The sequence below is a fragment of the Podarcis cretensis genome, assembly GCF_951804945.1.
Source record: "Podarcis cretensis genome assembly, chromosome: 13".
NCBI lineage: Eukaryota > Metazoa > Chordata > Lepidosauria > Squamata > Lacertidae > Podarcis > Podarcis cretensis.
Window position 1 is genome coordinate 42,057,089 of NC_137182.1, and position 19,775 is coordinate 42,076,863.

A 19,775-nucleotide genomic window follows, 5' to 3' on the forward strand; every position below is an offset into this window, starting at 1 on the left:
CGATGGGCCCACCAGACTCCAAACGCACCCCACCCGTCTCTGAGCTGGAAGGGCACCCAGTAGGCCTGGCTCCATGCCCGGTGCTTTGCCCGCTGCTCCTCTTTCTTTCTCGAGCGTCTCTGGTTTCTTCGCAAACAGTAACCCGATGCCAGGACGTGCCAGGAGGCCTGTAGCAGGCAGGTGGCACGGCCCCGAGGCCTTCACTTTGTTTGTCCAACTCGATCAGAGCTCCCCGTTCCACACTTCTGGAGCCCCACAGATTCTCCCCAAATGAAAGCTTTACTCCCAAGTAGGAAAAAGCTTCACAATCTCTTTCCTCACCCCACCCTGCATTCGCCTAGTTTGGTAATGTACATAATGCACACAAACACACACAAAAGCAACCCGACTCTTCCTGCTATTTGGAGGGGGGGAATGTCTGGCTCTTGGCACCATAAAACTCTGTGTCAGAATGTGGAGCATAATGCCAGTGTATTTGGGGCTGGGCGGGAAGAACAGATTTAGGGTGGCGTGAATGGAAGCTCCTTTCTCTCTCTCTTCTACCGCCCCCAGGGCAGAGTTCCCAGTGCCTTTACCAGTCGCTTGGCGGGCAGGAATCAAACAAGGCGAGTGTTTTGCCCCCTGCCTGGAAAAACAGCCTCAGGGTGGGGGAAGCTTTTCCTGTTGGGTTTCTGTCTGCTAAAGGTGCTGCTAGGAAAGAAAGAACGGTTCGACCTCCTCGCAACTCTGAGCAACCAGAGAAAGTTGGTCAGGCTTGATTTGTTTGGAATCACAAGGTCATGGCAAGGATCCGCTTTAGGGACAGGAATGTGTGCGGCTGAGAGAGGAATGTGCTGCGTCAAGAAAGGAAGAATCTGAGCCTGGCCCCAGACAGTGGGACGAGCAGGGCTTGGCTCTGTGCCCCTTCCACACCCTTCCGATTTGGCCGCCTCAGCCCCGGGGGATCCTCCCTTCATCTCCGACTGCGGCGGGGAGACTGATGAGCAACATGTCCCACAGCTGCCAACAAGGCCCTGCTCTTTCCCTTATCCCCAATCTGCCCCCCAAAATTGGGCAGGCCTGTTGGCAGTCGCGGGCTAGGAAGACGAGCAGGTTGAACGATGCAGTCCTCCCAGACAGGCCCAGTTCTTGGTTGGCCTAGATGACCCCCTACCAAAGACAAGGGACTGTCAGAGGCAGCTGCTGTTGCCCCTCCTCAGCAGTGGGGTGGTGGTCTGGGGTTGCCCATCCCACGCCACCTGGGCATTGGCAGCTGCCCAAATCGTCCAGCCCCATCTGCCAAAGCAGAGCCTCACTGGTTGAACCAGCAACCTACAGCCCTGTGCAATTCAGAAAGGAAAATGCCCTCCTGGCTTTTCTTTTCATTTCTCCCTCCTTCTCTTCCCAACTGTGCAGGAAATTGGAGAGATTTCACAATCTGCCCCTCCCCTCCCTCCCTCCCTCCTCCCCCCCAGCCTAGTGTCTTAGGAGCAGGAAGCAGAAATGATGCTTCCCCCCCCCCTTCCTCTTTCTGTAGGAGGTGTTTGCCCACAGAGGGGAGGGGAGGAAGGCTGGGGAATTTCAGAAGATGGGGACAACACCTTGGCTGCATATAAAGAGCTGTCTCAGTGGGGCTCATCAACCAGCAGCAGCAGCAGCAGCAGCAGCCTCAGGGCAGAGGAAACCCACAACTAGAGGGCATCTCCTGGTTCAGAAAAAGGCAGAGAGAGATCAGGACCAGACATTCAAGCATCCTCCACTTGGGGGCAGCAGAGGTGATTTGAGAAAGCAGCGGGATACCCACATCCTCCACTTGGGGGCGACAGCAGCCATTTCTTGGAAGGAGCGATACCTTTGCCAACCATTAGGGGGTGACATAGAGAACTTGGCATTTCCGCTGGGATTCAAAACCGTGAGGAAACCATGACTCTTTCTCTGGGTAAGTGCAACCTTCCTTTTCCCCCAAGGTGGTCTAATACATGCATGTGTGTGCTTGGATTTTTAAGGTGTTTTTTTTTAGAGGTGGCGAAAAAATATCGAGGATTCTACTTGTTACGTTATGGCTCCAGTAATCGTATCACCTTTTTTTTGTTAGTTGTGGATGCAAGCTAGCACTATTTTCTCTTTATTTATTTCATTTTATCTTTCTGGGTAGTTCTACCCTGCTCACCCTCAAAACAACCCTGTGAAGTAGGTTAGTCTGAGAAATGGTGACTAACTAAGTCACCAGGTGAGCTTCATGTCTGAAATGGATTTGGTCTCCCAAGTCGCAGTCCAAAGCATGTTATGTCTGCATTGAGACGTTTGTGTGTGTCTTTATTTGATTCAATAATGCCAAATCATGCTAAGACATGAAGTGGTTTTTTTAAAAAAATTATTTATTTATTATACATTTCAATAATTTTACAGCCATTATAACACTTCAAAACCTGACTTCCTCCCCGCTCTTTCTGTGGTTCCTAAAATTTATTTTTAATATTTTCTGCATATCCAAATTGACTTAATTAATTCGTTTATTCATCTACTTTAAATATATACTCTTATGAAACTGCAGGTTATTACAATAATCCTGCCATTGTTCTTATCTGTTTACAATTTGTCTGTATATATTCAACAAACCATTTCCATTCTTTTATTTAAAAAAAGTTTGTTATCTTGATTTTTTATTTTTCCAGTAAGTTTTGGCATTCCTGCGTATCCCATAAATTTTTGTATCCATTCTTCTTTTGCTGGGACTTCTTCTTCTTCTTTCCATCTTTAGGCATGGGCATGAAGTTGCTGCTGTAATTGGCCCTTCCCTTCCCCATGGCAACACAAATTAAATATTAAACAAAATACAATTGCTACCCTTTGCTTCCATTCTTACTTATCACAGGACATTTGCATCCCACCCTTTCCTTCAAGGAGCTTAAGGTGGCATATAAATAGTTTGCACCCCTGTCTCTCTTACATTATATCAGCACAACAATCTTGTGAGGTAGGTCAGGCTGAGAGAGTGATTTGACCCTGGTCTCCCAGGCCGTAGTCCAACACTCTAACCCTACGGCGCTCTCTGTCCGCCAGGGCTGGCCCACCCAAGAGGCAGGCTGAGGAAGCCGCCTCAAGTGGCAGGATCAACAGAGGCGGCATCCTCCAAGGAGAGTTGTTGTGGTAGCCAAGGCTGCTTGCAGTGTGCTCCTTGGAGGCTGCCTCTACTGCCTCCCACCACTGGCTCAATGTGCAGGCGCACCAGCACAATGGCTGCCAACCCAGAGCGTCACCAATGGCAGAACACCTGCGCCATGACGAGAGTGATGGGAAAACCGGGAGTGTAAACAAGGCGTTTCCTACAACTCTCCTCGCTGTGGTGCAGGCATATTGCCATTGGCGACACTCCAAGCCAGTTGCCGTAGTGCCTGTGAAATTGCGGTCAAGGAGGTGGCGGCGGCAAACCGGGAGGACCAGCACTTTTAGTTTGGCCTCAGGTGACAAAACGTCCGAGGCCGGCCCTGCTGTCTGGTCCTTGGAACACAGGCCACACCCCTCTCCCTAGACACCCCTCATTGGCCCTGCCTGCTTCATGTGGCGCATGAAGAGAGAGGGGCGTGTGTCGAAATGAGCCTACTTTACATGCGTTGCTCTGCCTACATTGACCTCTGGCCCCAGGTGGCCCTTGGGAGGTGGTCCAGAAGGAAATGTGGCCCTTGGGCCCACCCCTGCTCTAATAACCCTTACAACCACCACTGGCTCTATCCTTTACGAGTGCCCTAAAACCCTTGCATCGCTTCCTAATGGCAGTACTGTGTTCCTGCTTCAGATGACTGCGCAGCATAAACAGCGGCTGCCTTGTGTGTCCTTAAAAGCCTCAAGCTGGCCGTCTTGACTCCCGAGGTTAATAATAATAATAATAATAATAATTTATTATTTATACCCTGCCCATCTGGCTGGGCCTCCCCAGCCACTCTGGGCGGCTTCCATAAAAACCAAAAATACAGTAAAATATCACACGTTAAAAACTTCCCTGAACAGGGCTGCCTTAAGATGTCTTCTGAATGTCAAGTAGTTGTTTATCGCTTTGACATCTGCTGGAAGGGCGTTCCACAGGGCGGGGGCCACTACCGAGAAGGCCCTCTGCCTGGTTCCCTGTAGCTTTGCTTCTTGCAATGAGGGAACCGCCAGAAGGCCCTCGGCGCTGGACCTCAGCGTCCGGGCAGAATGATGGGGGTGGAGACGCTCCTTCAGGTATACTGAACCGAGGCCGTTTAGGGCTTTAAAGGTCAGCACCAACACTTTGAATTGTGCTCGGAAACATACTGGGAGCCAATGTAGGTCTTTCAAGACCGGTGTTATATGGTCTCGGCGGCCACTCCCAGTCACCAGTCTAGCTGCCGCATTCTGGATTAGTTGTAGTTTCCGAGTCACCTTCAAAGGTAGCCCCACGTAGAGTGCATTGCAGTAGTCCAAGCGGGAGATAAACAGCTGGTAAACAGCTGCCCTGGACACGGATTTAAGCTGTGCCTCCATGGACAGCTGTGAGTCCAAAATGACTCCCAGGCTGCGCACCTGGTCCTTCAGGGGCACAGTTACCCCATTCAGGACCAGGGAATCCTCCACACCTGCCCGCCTCCTGTCCCCCAAAAACAGTACTTCTGTCTTGTCAGGATTCAACCTCAATCTGTTAGCCGCCATCCAACCTCCAACCACCTCCAGACACTCACACAGGACCTTCACTGGTTCTGATTTGAAAGAGAGGTAAAAGAAAACGTCAACCTGATGGACATCTTCAGGCAGATTGGAATGGGCGTCTCAAGGATGCTGCCACATTTTGGGAGGGAGGTTGAACTTTGAGGGAGCTTATCTCAAGACTGAGGCAACGGGAGAGACAGGAAGCGAAAGGGAAATGGCAGTGATGGTGGCGAGGAGCCACATTCAGAGAGGTGGGCCCAATTTTTAAAAACCCAACCCTGCGCCAATCCTGCACTGAATATTCATTTGGTTCCTTTTCAGCCAGAAGTCTCCTCGTCATTTGTGCAGGCCTGGTCCACATCGTCTCCCCTGACCGGGATTCATCTCTCAGCACCATCATTGGCCAGACCTTCAACCTGGCCCGCCTCATGAAAGCCAACAGCACCGTCCTTCTGAACACCTATGTAAGAGCTTTGCCTTTTTTCTGGAAGAGCAGCTTCTGCCTATGCTTCGCAAGGGTTGTTTCCCTTTCCAGCTATTTCCCAATAATCCCTCTAGTTCCTCAGAAGCCTATTACCTTGTGGGCATTCCTCAGGAGGCAGCTTTCTCATGATTCCCCACTTTCCTCTGAAATCCGGTGTGTTGGGTGGGGGGGGGTGAGAATTTCCCGAGGGTTTTTTGTTTGTTTAACGTTACACCTTCAGTTGAAGTGCTTTGCATGAGCAGAGCATGCCACCCAGAATGGAACCCAGAATCCTCTGGATCAGCCATAGCAAGGGGGTCCTTAATAGACAAGCAGCAAGCAGCAAGTTGAAAGTCTAAACATATATATATATATATATATATATATATATATATATATACACGACGCAGGTGGCGCTGTGGGTTAAAGCCTCAGTGCCTAGGACTTGCCGATCGAAAGGTCGGCGGTTTGAATCCCTGCGGCGGGGTGCGCTCCCGCTGCTCGGTCCCAGCGCCTGCCAACCTAGCAGTTCGAAAGCACCTCCGGGTGCAAGTAGATAAATAGGGACCGCTTACCAGCGGGAAGGTAAACGGCATTTCCGTGTGCGGCTCTGGCTCGCCAGAGCAACGATGTCACGCTGGCCACGTGACCCGGAAGTGTCTCCGGACAGCGCTGGCCCCTGGCCTCTTAAGTGAGATGGGCGCACAACCCCAGAGTCTGTCAAGACTGGCCCGTACGGGCAGGGGTACCTTTACCTTTACCTATATATATACACACACCGTATTTTTTGCACCATAACACTCACTTTTTTCCTCCTAGAAAGTAAGGGGAAATGTCTGTGTGTGTTATGGAGCGAATGCCTGCAGGTGGCGGGGGGGATCTGCTGCAGTCGTGAGCAGAGGATCCATGGTTCCCCTTCCTTCCCTCCTCCGTGGTTACAAAGCACGGAGCCACATGGATCCTCAGGATTTTTGCATTGGGCTACTCCAAACTCACTGTCAGATCACATGTCTGTGGCCACAGCATGAACCACAAAAATCATATATCCACTATTTCGTTTAGAATTTTTTTTTTCTTGTTTTCCTCCTCTAAAAACTACGTGCGTGTTATGGTCTGGTGCGCGTTATAGAGCGAAAAATACGGTGTGTGTATATATATGTGTGTGTGTGTGTGTGTGTAAGTATGTTTTTAGAAAAGAAGAAATAAAGTGAGGGCAGGATTATGCAAAGTAGGCAAATGAAGCAAATACATATGCATTTCCTTATTTCTGCCAGTCCTGGCATGACAGAGAGGAAACTATGCAGGGCAGTGGCGCTGCTGACATCTGAGAATCCTGCTCAGAGCCACCATCTCTTGCAATGCTTTTAAGATTTTGCCTGCATCTTTTCCAACCTTTCCTTGCGACGTTAAGGACTAGAAGCGTCCTTTCTCATAAAAATGAAAGGTTGGGATTCTGTGCCCAGGACCAGTTCCTGAATTTGCTTGCAGAACTACACAACACATTGGATATATGATCAGCGTTCTTTGGTATGTAGGACACAAGGCCCCCTTTTTAAAGTCAGGGGATATGTTTGTAGTGAAGTTATAGGAGGCTCTTTGGGTAAAAATTTCCGATGTATCCTTGGGACGTTTTCATAGGTGAGGCTTAAATCTCCATTTTTGTCACCGAAGCTAAAGACTTAAGAAATGACCAGGCCAAGGTTTATCCAGTCCAGCCTTCTCCTTCCAACAGCACCCAGCCATATACCTATGGAAAATTCACAAGCAGCTCCTAAAGGTCACAGGCCCCATCTGACTCCATTGCTTGTACTGTAAATGCAGTATCTGTGTATTAAGGTGGCCGCTTACACATAACCAACACAGAGGGTATGCATAACCCAAAAAACAGAGGGTGCAGATTTGCACAAAAATTGATATGCCAATTTATAAGTGTGCATGAACCTTCAGAAAGAATTGCTATAATTTAAATCGAAGCATGACACTTCTCACTGTCACATTACAAGCTGGACTGAAGCAAAGCTTAGTTGGTTAGAGCGTAGTGCTGATAATGCCAAGGTTGCAGGTTTGATTCCCGTATGGGACAGCTGCATATTCCTGCATTGCAAGGGCTTGGATTAGATGATCCTCAGGGTCCCTTCCGACTCTACAATTCTATAATTCTGTGAAAGGGTTTTAAACCTCACATGTGTAATCACTGAGGGATAGGGCTTGTGGACCAAACTTGGCCCATGAAACCGTTTCCCCCAAGCCACACCCACTTGCTCCGCACCCGGTGTCAGGAGCTGTACAGGTAGAAAAATGGCTGCCGGTGCACAACCAAGAGCTTTGAAGTGCTAGTGACTTTGGGGCTTCAAAGCGCCCAATCACCTGTTATCATTAAGATAACAGGTGCCTTCTTCCACTTGCTGAATTTGGCCTGTGAGGCTGGGATCTCCTAAGGATCTGGCTCCCTACCTCTGGTGTAAATGCTCTGTGCTGGAAAGAGGGCAGGTGGTCTACTCCTTTCCCTCAAGGCAAGGCCACCAAGCTCCATGCCTTTCACCAGATCAAGCTTAGGCCCTGCAGGACTCAGAAATGCTGCAGACTGGGCTCCAGTCCTGGCAACGTAACCAAACAGGCTGTGCCCGCCTCAGGCTACGGGCTAAAGGCACCCGCAGCCAAAGCAGCACCGAGCCCTTTCCCTTCTGGCGGATCCAGAGCAAACCTGTATCGCCAGCAGGAAACAGCACGGAAAGGTTGCCCGCGGCTGCTCCATTGTTCTCGCAACGCTTGTTCCTTGACTTTGCAACATGATCGAGGGAGAGTGGAGTCACTGGTCGCCCCCCCCCCGCCAAAGCTGCAATCGAGAGCGCAAATCTCCCGCTCTCTGGTGGCCGCTCCTTCGCCTTTATTCTAATCCCTGCACGCAGTGGCTGAGTGCCCAAAGATTTGCTGTGCCCTGCTTCCCGCAACTTGCCTGGGCACAAGATGCCAGATGTAGGGAGGTCTTTGCAGCCTGGGCTCTGGCGTGCAGCCAAGCTGCCAACGGCATCCTCATAAAAAGGGGGGGAAGAACTCAGGTGGAACTACGGCCGGCTGATCTGGGGAACAACGAAAGGCCTGTTTTTGTTGGCCTTCCCTGCAATGAATTCCAAAGGGATGAAGGAGCCTGGTACTGGTGGGTGCCACCCCCAGGATTTCTGAGAAGTGACGAGGGCACATTTCGCAGCAGGCACCCTTGAGCCCACATGCATGTCTGTTGCTCATAATATTTAACCCCTTTGAAAATTGTCTACCTTTTAGGTAGTGGAAACAAAGGAAGTTGGCTTAAAATGAGCCAGGTCATCGGTCCATCTAGCTCAGAAGCTCTCCAGAGTCTGAAGCAGGGGATTTTCTCAGCCCCAGACTTTCCTGGAGATGTTGAGGATTGAGCCCGGAATTGTTCGCATGCAAAACACATGCCCCGCCACTGAGCCGTAGGCCTTTTCTTGAACTGCCTGTGTTTTCCCTGAAATACATTTCCCACATCGGTTTTCCTGTCCCATGCCTTCAGTAGAGTCTCGGCAGGTTTTCCTGGCATGTAGGTGCCAGGGGCCAGCAGCCCCATAAAAACGGAGCGTGTCGGGAGACAACGCAACCTTTATTGACGGTTATTTCTCCAGCGCATTCCTGCGCCAGCTTTCTTCTGCTTGGAGGTTACGGGTGATTGAGTGGCGTACAAATCCTGTTAAACTGAAAAACACAACCTCTCTTTCTCTCTGTTCCCAGCTGAGTCACCAAGGCAGCCCGTTTAGCGACTCCGGCTTCGATGCCCGGAGGCTGCGCTACGAAGGGGTGCCAACGGCCGCCATCCCGTTCCTGGAATGGCGGACTCTCAGCCACGTCAAGCGTGTGGAGAAGAATTATGAGGCCTACGCCGCCTTCGCGGAGTTCCTGCAGCTGGTGCGGGACGACCAGTTTGAGCTCAACCCCACCAAAGTGGAACTTCTGGATATGCTGAAGGTGACTCGCTTGCGCGTCCAAGGCCTCCTCAGCAACTTGACGGCCATCATGTCTGCCTTGGGAGCGCCGCCCGCTGCCGTCACGGATCCCCTCATGCTGGAGTCTGTGGAAGCCGACACGTTCGAAAAGAAAGTCCGGGGCTACGTGGTGTGCCAAACGTACAAAGAGTGGATTGACAGGACGGTGAAAGACTTCTCTCTCCTCGCGGAGAAATTCCCAGCCTAAGGATCGCTCAAGGAGTAACTCCCAGGTTAAAGGGTTCATCTGTTCTCCTTGCCGCAGATTTCTTAGGAAAGCAGGCGTAGGGAGAAGACAGACGCAACACCCACAGACTGGTGGAGAAAGTCTGGAAGTGCCCTTGTTGTGTCCAGTCCAAACTTTATCTATTTATCTCCAGAGCTGAGCTCTGGAAAAAGCAACAACTCACTCGTCAGGTTTTCAGTAGAGGCCTGTGTTTGTGCGTGGTGCTGATTAGGTGCCTCCCCTGGCTGTGCATGGTGCTCATTGGCTGCTGCTCCCCTGTGATGTCACCAAGGGCCTCTCCAGATCATGTACTGAAAAAAAAAACCTTTCCCGTTTTAAATAATAATAATAAGGCAACAAATGATAAATGCATAAGAATGTTTATGCAGCATTTTAAAAGGTGTGTTTAAAAAGACAGACAACATACCTGCAAGTGTCAGTGAGGAGGAAGGACAAGGCTGCTGGTTGAACATGATTGGCTGGCAGACTTGCCTGTCACTTCAGTTCTAAGGCCTTGGTCACCCCAAGTTCTTGAAGTCTGTCTTCACCCTATGAGGTCAACTTGTGCGCTTGTGCTCAGCGAGATCTCTTGCATTTATGCTTCCTGGTTTTGCACTTTGTGGGGGTGGTCTATTATTTTCAGTGGCAAACAGGCAGGCATACACGTAAACTGAGATTAATATGATTTCAACTCTATTGTTACAGTGCGGGGGTGTGTGTGTGTGAGAGAGAGAGAGAACTAGATCTGTCTACTGATCTGTCCATCCATCCCAGCCTTTTCCAATTTACTGCTGTTCAGGTGTTTTGGACTGCAATTCCCATCAGCTCTAGGCAGCTTGGCAGTCCTTGCAGGGGTTGATGGGAGTTGTAGTCCAAAACATTTGGAGTAGGCCACATTGGCAATTCTGATCTATATACAAGCACATGTGTGCGCACACACACATGCATATTTATGAAATGATTGTTATTTATGTCCCAGCAAAGTTTGCATGGGTTATTTATGTACTATTTAACGAGGGGCAATGGGATCTAATTTATTCTATTTTGAGAGGGAGAGAGAGAAATTCCACAGAGGGGGTGGCCATTTAGAAAAGGATGGAAAATTACAAAATAGACTGTAAAACGAGGACACTAATAATGTATGTCAATACTCTGGTGCTTGCAACCCCAACACATGGCTGTCTGTGACATGTCAGTGTTTCATATCCATACTTGACACTTTCCAGTGTATGTAATTTACATATTCATCAGTACTTCCTCAAGGAGGCGGGGGCATCACACATAGACATTTGTCACCTGACAGGACCGGCCCAAAACATTTCATTGCCTGAAGCGACGACCGTTGGATCTTATGTCAACAGTGTCAACAGAACAGCGTTCTCCCTTGCATCTTAGGGCAGAAGGCTAGTTTATGGGATGTGAGGCAGGCTGCAGGGCACATGCCGTTCTGTCCCCACAACACCTTGTTGCTGCTCCATGCCCTCCAGCATTTACTACCTGAGGCGGTTGTCTCACACTACCTGATGGTCCCTTGAGCACTCAGTGGCTATGGATGATGGGAGATGTGGTCCAAAATATCTAGAGGACACCAGGCTGGGGGTGATGGCCAATTCCCTTGATGAATTTGTGAACTTTGCAGTGCCTTTCAGGCGATGTGAGGAGATAACGGGAGTTCTATCTGAGGTAGCTGTTCACACGTGCACATTACTGCTTGGTTTGATGTCATCCTGGTTAACCACATCTGAAGAGCCCATCAGACCTGGTGGTAGTGAGGAAAAGAGTTATGGGACTGCTGTTATTTGCTCTGTGCCTTAGATATTTGTAACAGCAGTGAGGTATAGCCATTTCTGGGATGGTTGGGTATGTAGGGAGTAAACTCCTGAGGATATGCAGCCATCTTGAGTAAAACCAAGTGGCTTTAAAATAAAGTCTTTTATATTCTTCATAATTTTTCTCACCTCTCAATGATATAAATTGGTTTTTTAAAAAATGATTTTATTTTGTATATTTTTAAATACTTAAAAAAAAGAATGTTGAAAATAGTATATTTTTGGTACCTCAACGATCATCCATTTTCCTTTCAGGATTTCTTTGGATGTATCCTTGCCTTTTGTACATACATGGGACTTTATTTTGTATAATAAAATCCATGACATTGGAGGATCCCGGGGTTTCTCTCTCTTTTTGTCTGTGAAGTTGTGGGTGTTTGGGCAACGGTAGTCTATTTTGGCAGAACTAGGTTGAAGAAGAGCTCAAATTAACATCCAAAATCAAGAGTAAAAATGGTAACACCCCTCCCTGATGTATTTGCCCTGTGATCCTTATACACTGCCTGACTGAGAGACTTTCCAAAGACAAAATGTGAGCTGTACTATGCTTCTTGCAAAAGACTGGTGCAGGTATGCAATCCCTAACAAAAGGAGCCTCTAGTCAATTGCTAGTTTGCTGGCGGGATTCAACCACATACCAGAAATTTAGGTTTCATTAACTAAAGTATGTCACCGTAGCGTGACGAACTTACTTAAAAAAACCACAAACTTTTTGCAGTTAGGAAAGTGATGAGGAAATGCACTGAAAAGTGAGGGGCATACAAATGGTTAACAAGAAAACGTCTTAGCAAATCAGCACGAAGGTTTTCACTGTTGTATAACATCCTTGCAAACAAATCAGAATGAGCGCTCAGTAACGCCTGGGGATATTCTAACTTCTGTCTAAGCTTTGTGCAAACAAAGCAAATGGAATGGCTCAGAGAACAGGTCATTTGGAGAAGCCCCAAAATTGTGTTTGAGGAAACAGGAGACTTGCTTTCCAGACTTGCAAAATCCCTGTGCAGGTGTTATTAACACGGGAGCAAGAAGTGGCGCTGGGCCACGTAACCCTGCACCTAAATATCTAGCCCTTCCGTCTGGTTCCTGTCTTGATGTCTGCAAGCACAGCTTGCAGAATATCTGCACAAAGGGAGGGACAGTCGCAGTATCTAAGTTAGGCCAAAACGGTAATAAACAATAGCTTAATGTGGAGCTGGGGAATCTGCGGCCCTCAGACATTGCCAGACTACAACTCCCATGCTGCCTGGGGCTAATTGTGTGGGAACACTTCCGCCAGAAAAAGTATATACCGTATTTTTCGCTCTATAAGACGCACCAGACCACAAGATGCACCTAGTTTTTGGAGGAGGAGGAAAACAAGAAAAAAAATATTCTGAATCTCAGAAGGCAGAACAGCAAGAGGGATCACTGCGCAGTGAAAGCAGCAATCCCTCTTGCTGTTCTGGCTTCTGGGATAGCTGCGCAGCCTGGATTCACTCCATAAGACACACACACATTTCCCCTTACTTTTTAGGAGGGAAAAAGTGAGTCTTATAGAGCAAAAAATACGGTAGTTAAAAAGAAGTGCGTCCTCAGATATGGGTCCTGGGTGCGAAAATACGGCATGAAATGTCCACAGTTAGTGGCATAACCCTGGAGTTCCAAGCCGTCATGCTGCACGTATCTTTTGCAGGATAGATGTGTCCGTTGTCCTGCGTCACTTCTGAGGAAACAAAAGTGACAGGACCGGGCGCTTTCTGCCTTTGAAGCAGCTCCCTGGCGCTAAAGGAGGAGGAGGAGAAAGTGTGACCTTTGTTTGCTGCCTCTTGAAGGCGTGTGGGGAAGCATGTCAGCCTCTGAGTCCAAGGTTATCTGCTCAGAGACCGGAGTGTCACTCTCCCTCAAAAAACGATTCACACCCTTTCCAACGAATTACAGAGAAAAGAAAGCAATGGACGGGAGCCAGGAATTCTGGGTGTTGTCGCTGGGAATGTGTAGAGATTGGAACTGGCTGTTGTGTAGGCTCTCTAAGCCCACGGTGGTGTTCAGTTTCTTCCTTTGTCTCCCCTGCTTTCTTTATGATTTCTAATTCCATCCTTCCTCTACCCCCCTACCCACTAAACGCTACCCCCATCAAGACACGGCCATGGCTGCCCCCTGTTGGATGAGCGTGGCTGCATCTTATCCCTGTTTGCTTCAACCCCAAAGGAAGCAAAGAGAGGCCGAAAGAAAGACCCCACTCCCACAGACAAGCCTCCTGCTATGCTTTGAATGACGGGCCGAAATTCAACAGGTGCAGCTCCCCCCTGCCTCTTCATGCTGGGGGATTAAAAAAGAAAGAAAGCCAGTTGTATTATTGGAACCTTTCATCCAGCCGCCAGAGAAAAGATGGCAACCGCTGGTTTTTGTGAGAGGGAAGAGCTCTATAAGAAGGTTAAAGAAGGGGTCCAGATCCATGTTTGAAGAGTCATGAGACAGGAAGCTCTTTAGGCATCCTTTGAATTTCTCATAATTCCTCAGAGCAGGGTGTGCCAACCTCTTTTGGGCCAGTGGGTACATGTGGAATTTTTGAGAAAGTGGTGTGGGCGCCAGTCACAAAATGGCTCCCATGGGAGTACAGTGGTACCTTGGGTTAAGAACTTAATTTGTTCTGGAGGTCCGTTCTTAACCTGAAACTGTTCTTAACCTGAGGTACTACTTTAATTAATGGGGCCTTCTGCTGCTGCCGCATGATTTCTGTTCTCATCCTGAAGCAAAGTTCTTAACCCAAGGTACTATTTCTGGGTTAGCAGAGTCTGTAACCTGAAGCGTCTGTAACCTGAAGTGTCTGTTACCCGAGGTACTACTGTATGGCATAATGGCCTACATTTTTAAAAAACACACACAGAAAAAGAGGCAGGCCCTCAAAATGGTGTGGGGATTCCCCCTTCCCAAGACATTTTCCAGGCACCACAAGAGGTGGTTGCAACCATGGGCACCACGTTGGTGACTGGTGCCTCACTTGGTGCCAATCCAGCCTTTCCCAGCCCACTAGGCCTACTGAGTGGAGCAATATTGATGGCATTCATGAAGCTGTTTGGCTCTTTGGAAGCTGCTTGTAAGGATTGTTGTGACAGGAGGGATAAGTCCCGGTGAGACTTTGGCTCCTGGAGAGATAAGGGAAACACTGTGCTTGATAAGAGGCCATGAGGAATAGTGTCAGGAAGCACAATAGCAGGAGAAACCGCAATATGTTTGCTTCAGTTTTGAGAAGCGGCAGATACGATGATGAAACATGTTTATATGCCCGGTATGACTAACAGCATGCTGTGAGGATGTCATTATTTATCCTGGGAAATTCTGATCATGCACAGAGGGTGAAGAAGCCATAGCTATCTTGTGGGTGGGATTCAATTGCATACTGGCAAATTTAGGTTGCACAATTAAAGCGGATGTGGTGCACGTGTAACAAACCAACTTCCAAAACATACACACACTCCATACCTTTTGCGGCAAGTAAAGTGAGGGGGAAATACACAGGAAAGTGTGGGATCACAGCTGCTTGATGCAACATTGCATAGCCTTTCTTGCAAACAAATCAGAATGAAATAATAAATAGCAGCTGTCACCTCCCCACATAATTTGCGCAGACAATTCAGGGTGAATGCTCAAGACCCTTGTCCTCTCTGAGATCATTATAAAGAATGATACATCTAGACTTTTATCAACTTTCCCCCGTTTTGATACCCATAAGTCTCAAAGGGTGTACAATCTCCATCCCTGTATAGAAAAATAGTTGTACATGCATGAGTACTTTTCACTTGTAATGTTCAATGCGTGCAATATCTGTGTACATGATAACTGAGCTGTGCAAATAAAAAAGTGTACAGTCTTTCACCAAACACTTGAACAGGTGCAAGCTTGCACCTGTTTCCAGTGTAATGTGTGAACATGCTCAGCTTCACTGGACTTCCTCCTATTCCCCCATCTGCTTTCCCCCTTTTCTTTATTTCTTTGGCCACAATCCCACCATACATTTGAAGCGCTATGATACTGTCATGAACTGGCGGGATGACAGGGAGGAGGAAGAGGATCCTGGCAAGGGGTGTAGCCGGGGACTGGGACACCATGGAGCAAACTGGGGATGGCGAAGGAGAGGTTGGTGTAGGAAGCGCTCACAGAGTGATGGCGGATGACGAGGGGATGGGGGTCAGTGCGCAGGAACCAGAGCAGCAGGACTCATCACCAGAGCCAGAGGGCCCCTGTCTCTACAAACATGGCGGGTGCGAAATAATAATAATAATAAAAATAAAAATAAAAATACAAACATGGCGGGCTCTGAGGTGTAGGGAGAAGTGGGCAGGGTGCTCCAGGAAGCTGAGGCAGGCAAGGGCCAACAGGCCAGCTCTCTAGCTGGCCAGGTGAGGCTCTGGGAGGAGGTGTGTGAATCCTTGGCTGGAGTAGGCTTGGACAGGTGAGGTTCACCTGCCTCATTGAGCCCAGATGCTGCAGTCCATCAGCATGCGAAGTATAAAAGGGCAGCAGAGCCGAGGTGCTGTGTCTCCTTAGCTCTCCATGTTGATGGTCCTTCACTGGCATGTTGCTGGACAACCATGGAACTGGGCTTCAGGGCTGACTCTGGACTGTTTCCTGACTGCTGGACTTTGGACTTGGCTACTTGGATTGACCCTGAACCTCATTTCCTGACCTTTGGACTTCACTTGTGTGGCTTGACCTTCAGACTTCGAACTTTGGACTTGGCCTACTAACTTGCTGCCAGGTAGGCCAGGGGTTCAGGACAGGACTTTAAAGACTTTATGGCTTCCTGCAAAGACCCCTGGAAACTGCAGTTTGTCAAGGATGCTGAAAGTTGTTGGGAGTCTCCTATTCACCTCATGGAGCTACAATTCCCAGAGTTTCCTGTGAATTCATTGTTAAATCCCTCTAGGAACCGTAGCTTTGTGAAGGGGGGGGGGGTTCATCTAGGTAGGGTTGCCATATGTCCTCTTTTTCCAGGGCACGTCCTCTTTTTCATGGGTAGAGTCGTCATAGTGATCCATAGTTAAAAGTAGAAGTTGGCAAATGTGTCCTCTTTTCTGTTCTTCAAAATAAGCTTTGTGAGTCCTTCCTATTTAAATCTCTGCTATTCTTTTATACGTCTCTCTGAATGTTTTTTGTTTTCTGCAGAGGTGATAACTCTCACTCAGATTTTTCCTCACTTGGTCATGGATTAAGAACTCATAATCCGTGGTGTTTATCATAGAATAGAACTGTAGAATTGAAGGGATCCTGAGAGTCATATAGTCGAACCCCCTGCAATGCAGGAATCTTTTGCCCAATGTGGAATTCGAACCCATAACCCTGGGTTTAAGAGTCCCATGCTCTGCCAGCTGAGCTGTGTTGGGCTTCCTCTCCCTCTGACACCCAGGAAGGCCTTGGTCCCTTTGCCTCTATTGACCTCTGCCTGAACTGGCTGCCTTTTGGTCTCTAGTGCACATGAGCTTTCCCTCCCCATCCGCTTCTGCTCTCTGTGGTTTTCCTGTCCAGATAATGCAGATCCTCTTTTCTCCTTTCAAGTCAGTTTTTACTGAATCCAGGAATTTCTGAAGCAAGCAGAGGTTGACAAATCCTAGCTGTCTTCAGTGACCAACCAAATATCTGTGGTTACCGGAACCCTCCTTTCCCCAATGGGGCTCCACACATTTGAAATGGAAGTGAAAAGTTAGGGCAAGTTCTCTCCAGCTCTAGCTTGTACAGTAGCTGGGTAGTTCTGCTCCTTAAGGTCAGTGGTTTTTCCCCAAAAGGCAAAATGGGGAACCCTGACGTCAACGTTTCACAAAATGAGGTGTATGTATTGCCCTGAGCAGTCCAAACATCTTCCGAAATCCCGAGGGACTCCCCTCGGAGGCTGCCCCCCCCCATGTGAAGAACCTTTTTGGAGATTTGTCATGGAACTAAGGACACAGAGAACTCCTTATCTGGGCTGGCATCCAAGAATCGGGTTTATGCAGGAAGTGGCGGGGCTGGTGGGTGATCGGAATTCAATGCGGTGCTTTATAGCTGAAGGCATATTTCATTTACTGGTTCCGCTGGGTTGTTGGACGTAGCCCAGGATCTTTGAATGACGCAAAAGGGATATTCTAAAGCAAACAAACACATTCTTTGCCAGAGCTGTGTATAAATTCCATAAGACAAAACCAGGGGAGAAAAATGTTGCATCCATCCTATAAAGTTGGCGTGGTTTGCTCTGGCATAATTTATTCTTCCTGTCGTGAGGGTTGTTATTATTACTATTTTTAAGGCGCATGTGAAGAAGCGTTGTCAGGTCAGCCTGCTTGAGCTTCTAGCTTAGAATTGCCCTCTGCTATACAGACTGGCAGTGGTGGTTTTTCGGGGAGATGTGTTTTACACGGGGTTGGCACCAGATTTGGGGGGACCCATGGCAGCATCCCAGGTCTTACTTGGGCCAGAAACCTATAATATCAGAAAATTTCATATATCTGTGGGCCAGGGTCTTACATTTTGGATAACTTAAAATGGCAGTCAGCCACTGTGGATGGGAGCTGAGCTACAACACCCACTGCCAAAGAGCATCCAGGGGCCAGGCCAGGAGGGCACAGCTGGATCAGGCTGACTTTGGGCCCTTCCAAGAACCTGGGGCCTTGTCCTACTTGGCTGGCTGCTGGCGCAGGGCCTGCTTTTACAGCCCCTGCCATAACCTGATGCTTTAACTGAAGATGCTGCAGAAAGAATTGGGACCCGCACTCAAAAGCATATGCTCTTCAACTGAGCTATGGCCCTTCTCCAAAAGTTCCAGCCTGGCAGTGCTGGGACCTGTATCTCCTGTTCTCCTGCTTGTCTCTCTGTCCCTGTCCACTGGGATAAAGCTTGCAGGCTGCTCAAGCCACAGCAATCTGCCCTCCTGAACTTCCTCGCCTGAATTCCACCAAGTCCTGTCCAGCCACTTTCAGTCCGGCTATGCAACTTATAACCTAGTTATGTACACACCAACAGTGCCCGGTTTCTTGAAAATCATTATCCTGGGGTGTTGTGGGGTTTTTTTGCCCAGGGTTAGGCGGGCAGTTTAATATGTTGTTAGTGTGAGCTACTAAACTCCTGGTCCTTTGGGATTTAGCTGCCCCTACCTCGCCATCAGTGTTTCCAGAGTGGGAAGTAGTTGCACAATCTCCCCAGTGTCCAAAAAACGCTTGTGCATGAAATGCTGTGTGTATGCTGCACATACAGCAGATGCTGATGCATGTTTTCCATGCTTCTGGTATATCAGAGATAAGGAACCTATCATCCCTGCCCCATCCTGGGAGTCGTAATTTACCCATTAACAGAACTATGAGTCCCAGCACCCTTAAAATGCAATTCCCAGGATTCCTTTGTGTGGGTGGTGGTGGAGAATGTGCTTTAAATGTATGGTGTGTATGCAGGTGTAGTCCAGAAACTGGAGGACAACAGGATTTCCAGCCCCCTCTTGGCTTTTATATTGGTTCAGGACAAGCCCTTTTGGGGAAAAGTAACACGGCAGGCAGCATAAATCCCTCTTCATAATGCGTGCATGGCGTAGGGTCAGTTATTGAGCCAGAAGTTGTTTATATGCAAGTTTCTGGTTTTATCTACACACACATAGAGACACTGCTGAAATGAGTTCTGTTCCCTGCCAAATACTGTATTTGCTCAGAACAGCATGTCTCCACGCACAGAGACAGCTGTTCCCTGCCAGTTTTCTACACAGGCAGCACACACTTCTGCAGTTTTGGAAACTGTTTTCACTGTATTTTGGCACTTGTTTATATAGACCCTGAAGTTGACAGTGGGCCCAAAGCTCTGTAACACAGCCGCGTTGTAGTGAAATACCGCTCACTTCACTTCCACTTAAACGGCGGAGAAAGTTGTTGAAAAATGCTGAAGTGTTCTGGCTTCCAGTTTGGTACACCACCGCCTAAGTTGGATTCGTTAAGTCAGTACACTATTTAGGAAGAAGTGTCTGTGTGCTTGTTTATGGGGGTGGTTCAGCTTCTAGGCCAGGGTGGTCCATCCCATGGGCCACATTGCCTCCTTTGGCAGCCAAGACCACAAAAAATACTGGGACAAAAATTGTAGACGGAAGCCTGCAAGCTGGGGGTCGCTTCTCTTCTGAGCTGCTGCCGCTGCCGCTGCCGCTGCCAGGGCTGCTTCGCCTGCCTCGTGACTGTTTGCTTGCTGCCTTTTTAAGTCAGCGCCTCGCTTGCCTGCCTCAGTGGCAGCAACAGTGCCTATCATGATGGAACATGGAGGGATTTTCCACATTAAGTTAATTGTTGCACCTGCTGGATGCACTTTTCAGCAGAGATAACCGCCGTGCATGCAGTTCTTCTCTTGCCCTTGGTCCCCTCTGTAGATGAGACTCACTTGCCAGGCTGGAGTTAACATGTTTTCTCCAAAAGGCTTCAGAGGCACAAGACTCTCTGCAAGCCCCATGCTCTGGACTTGACAGCCTTGGCCCCTCGACCTCGACGCACAGGGCTATTTATTAGGCAGTGAGGGAAAGGCACCCTTGGCAGGCCCAAGAAGGCCTCTGACAGAAACAAACCTTTTGGGCCTAGGGGCACATTTGAAAGTCACACACCCACAGATTCTGCAACAGAGCACCTGCCCACCCCCCCCCA

At 48.6% G+C, this 19,775-nt stretch overlaps 1 protein-coding gene across 2 annotated transcripts; it reads left to right on the plus strand.

The window, feature by feature from the left end:
- Positions 1-80: 80 nt before the first annotated feature.
- Positions 81-10,036, plus strand: LOC307201253 (cardiotrophin-2-like). 2 transcript variants are annotated; one of them, XM_079950301.1, is made up of 3 exons: positions 81-609; positions 4,970-5,108; positions 8,855-10,036. In XM_079950301.1, the coding sequence occupies exons 1-3, from the start codon at positions 515-517 to the stop codon at positions 9,311-9,313; spliced, it is 693 nt and encodes a 230-aa protein (XP_079806427.1). In that variant the 5' UTR covers positions 81-514; the 3' UTR covers positions 9,314-10,036. The 2 variants fall into 2 exon arrangements, with proteins under 2 accessions (XP_079806427.1, XP_079806428.1); XM_079950302.1 differs by lacking the exon at positions 81-609 and adding an exon at positions 1,610-1,918 and having other exon boundaries at positions 4,966-5,108.
- Positions 10,037-19,775: the final 9,739 nt, after the last annotated feature.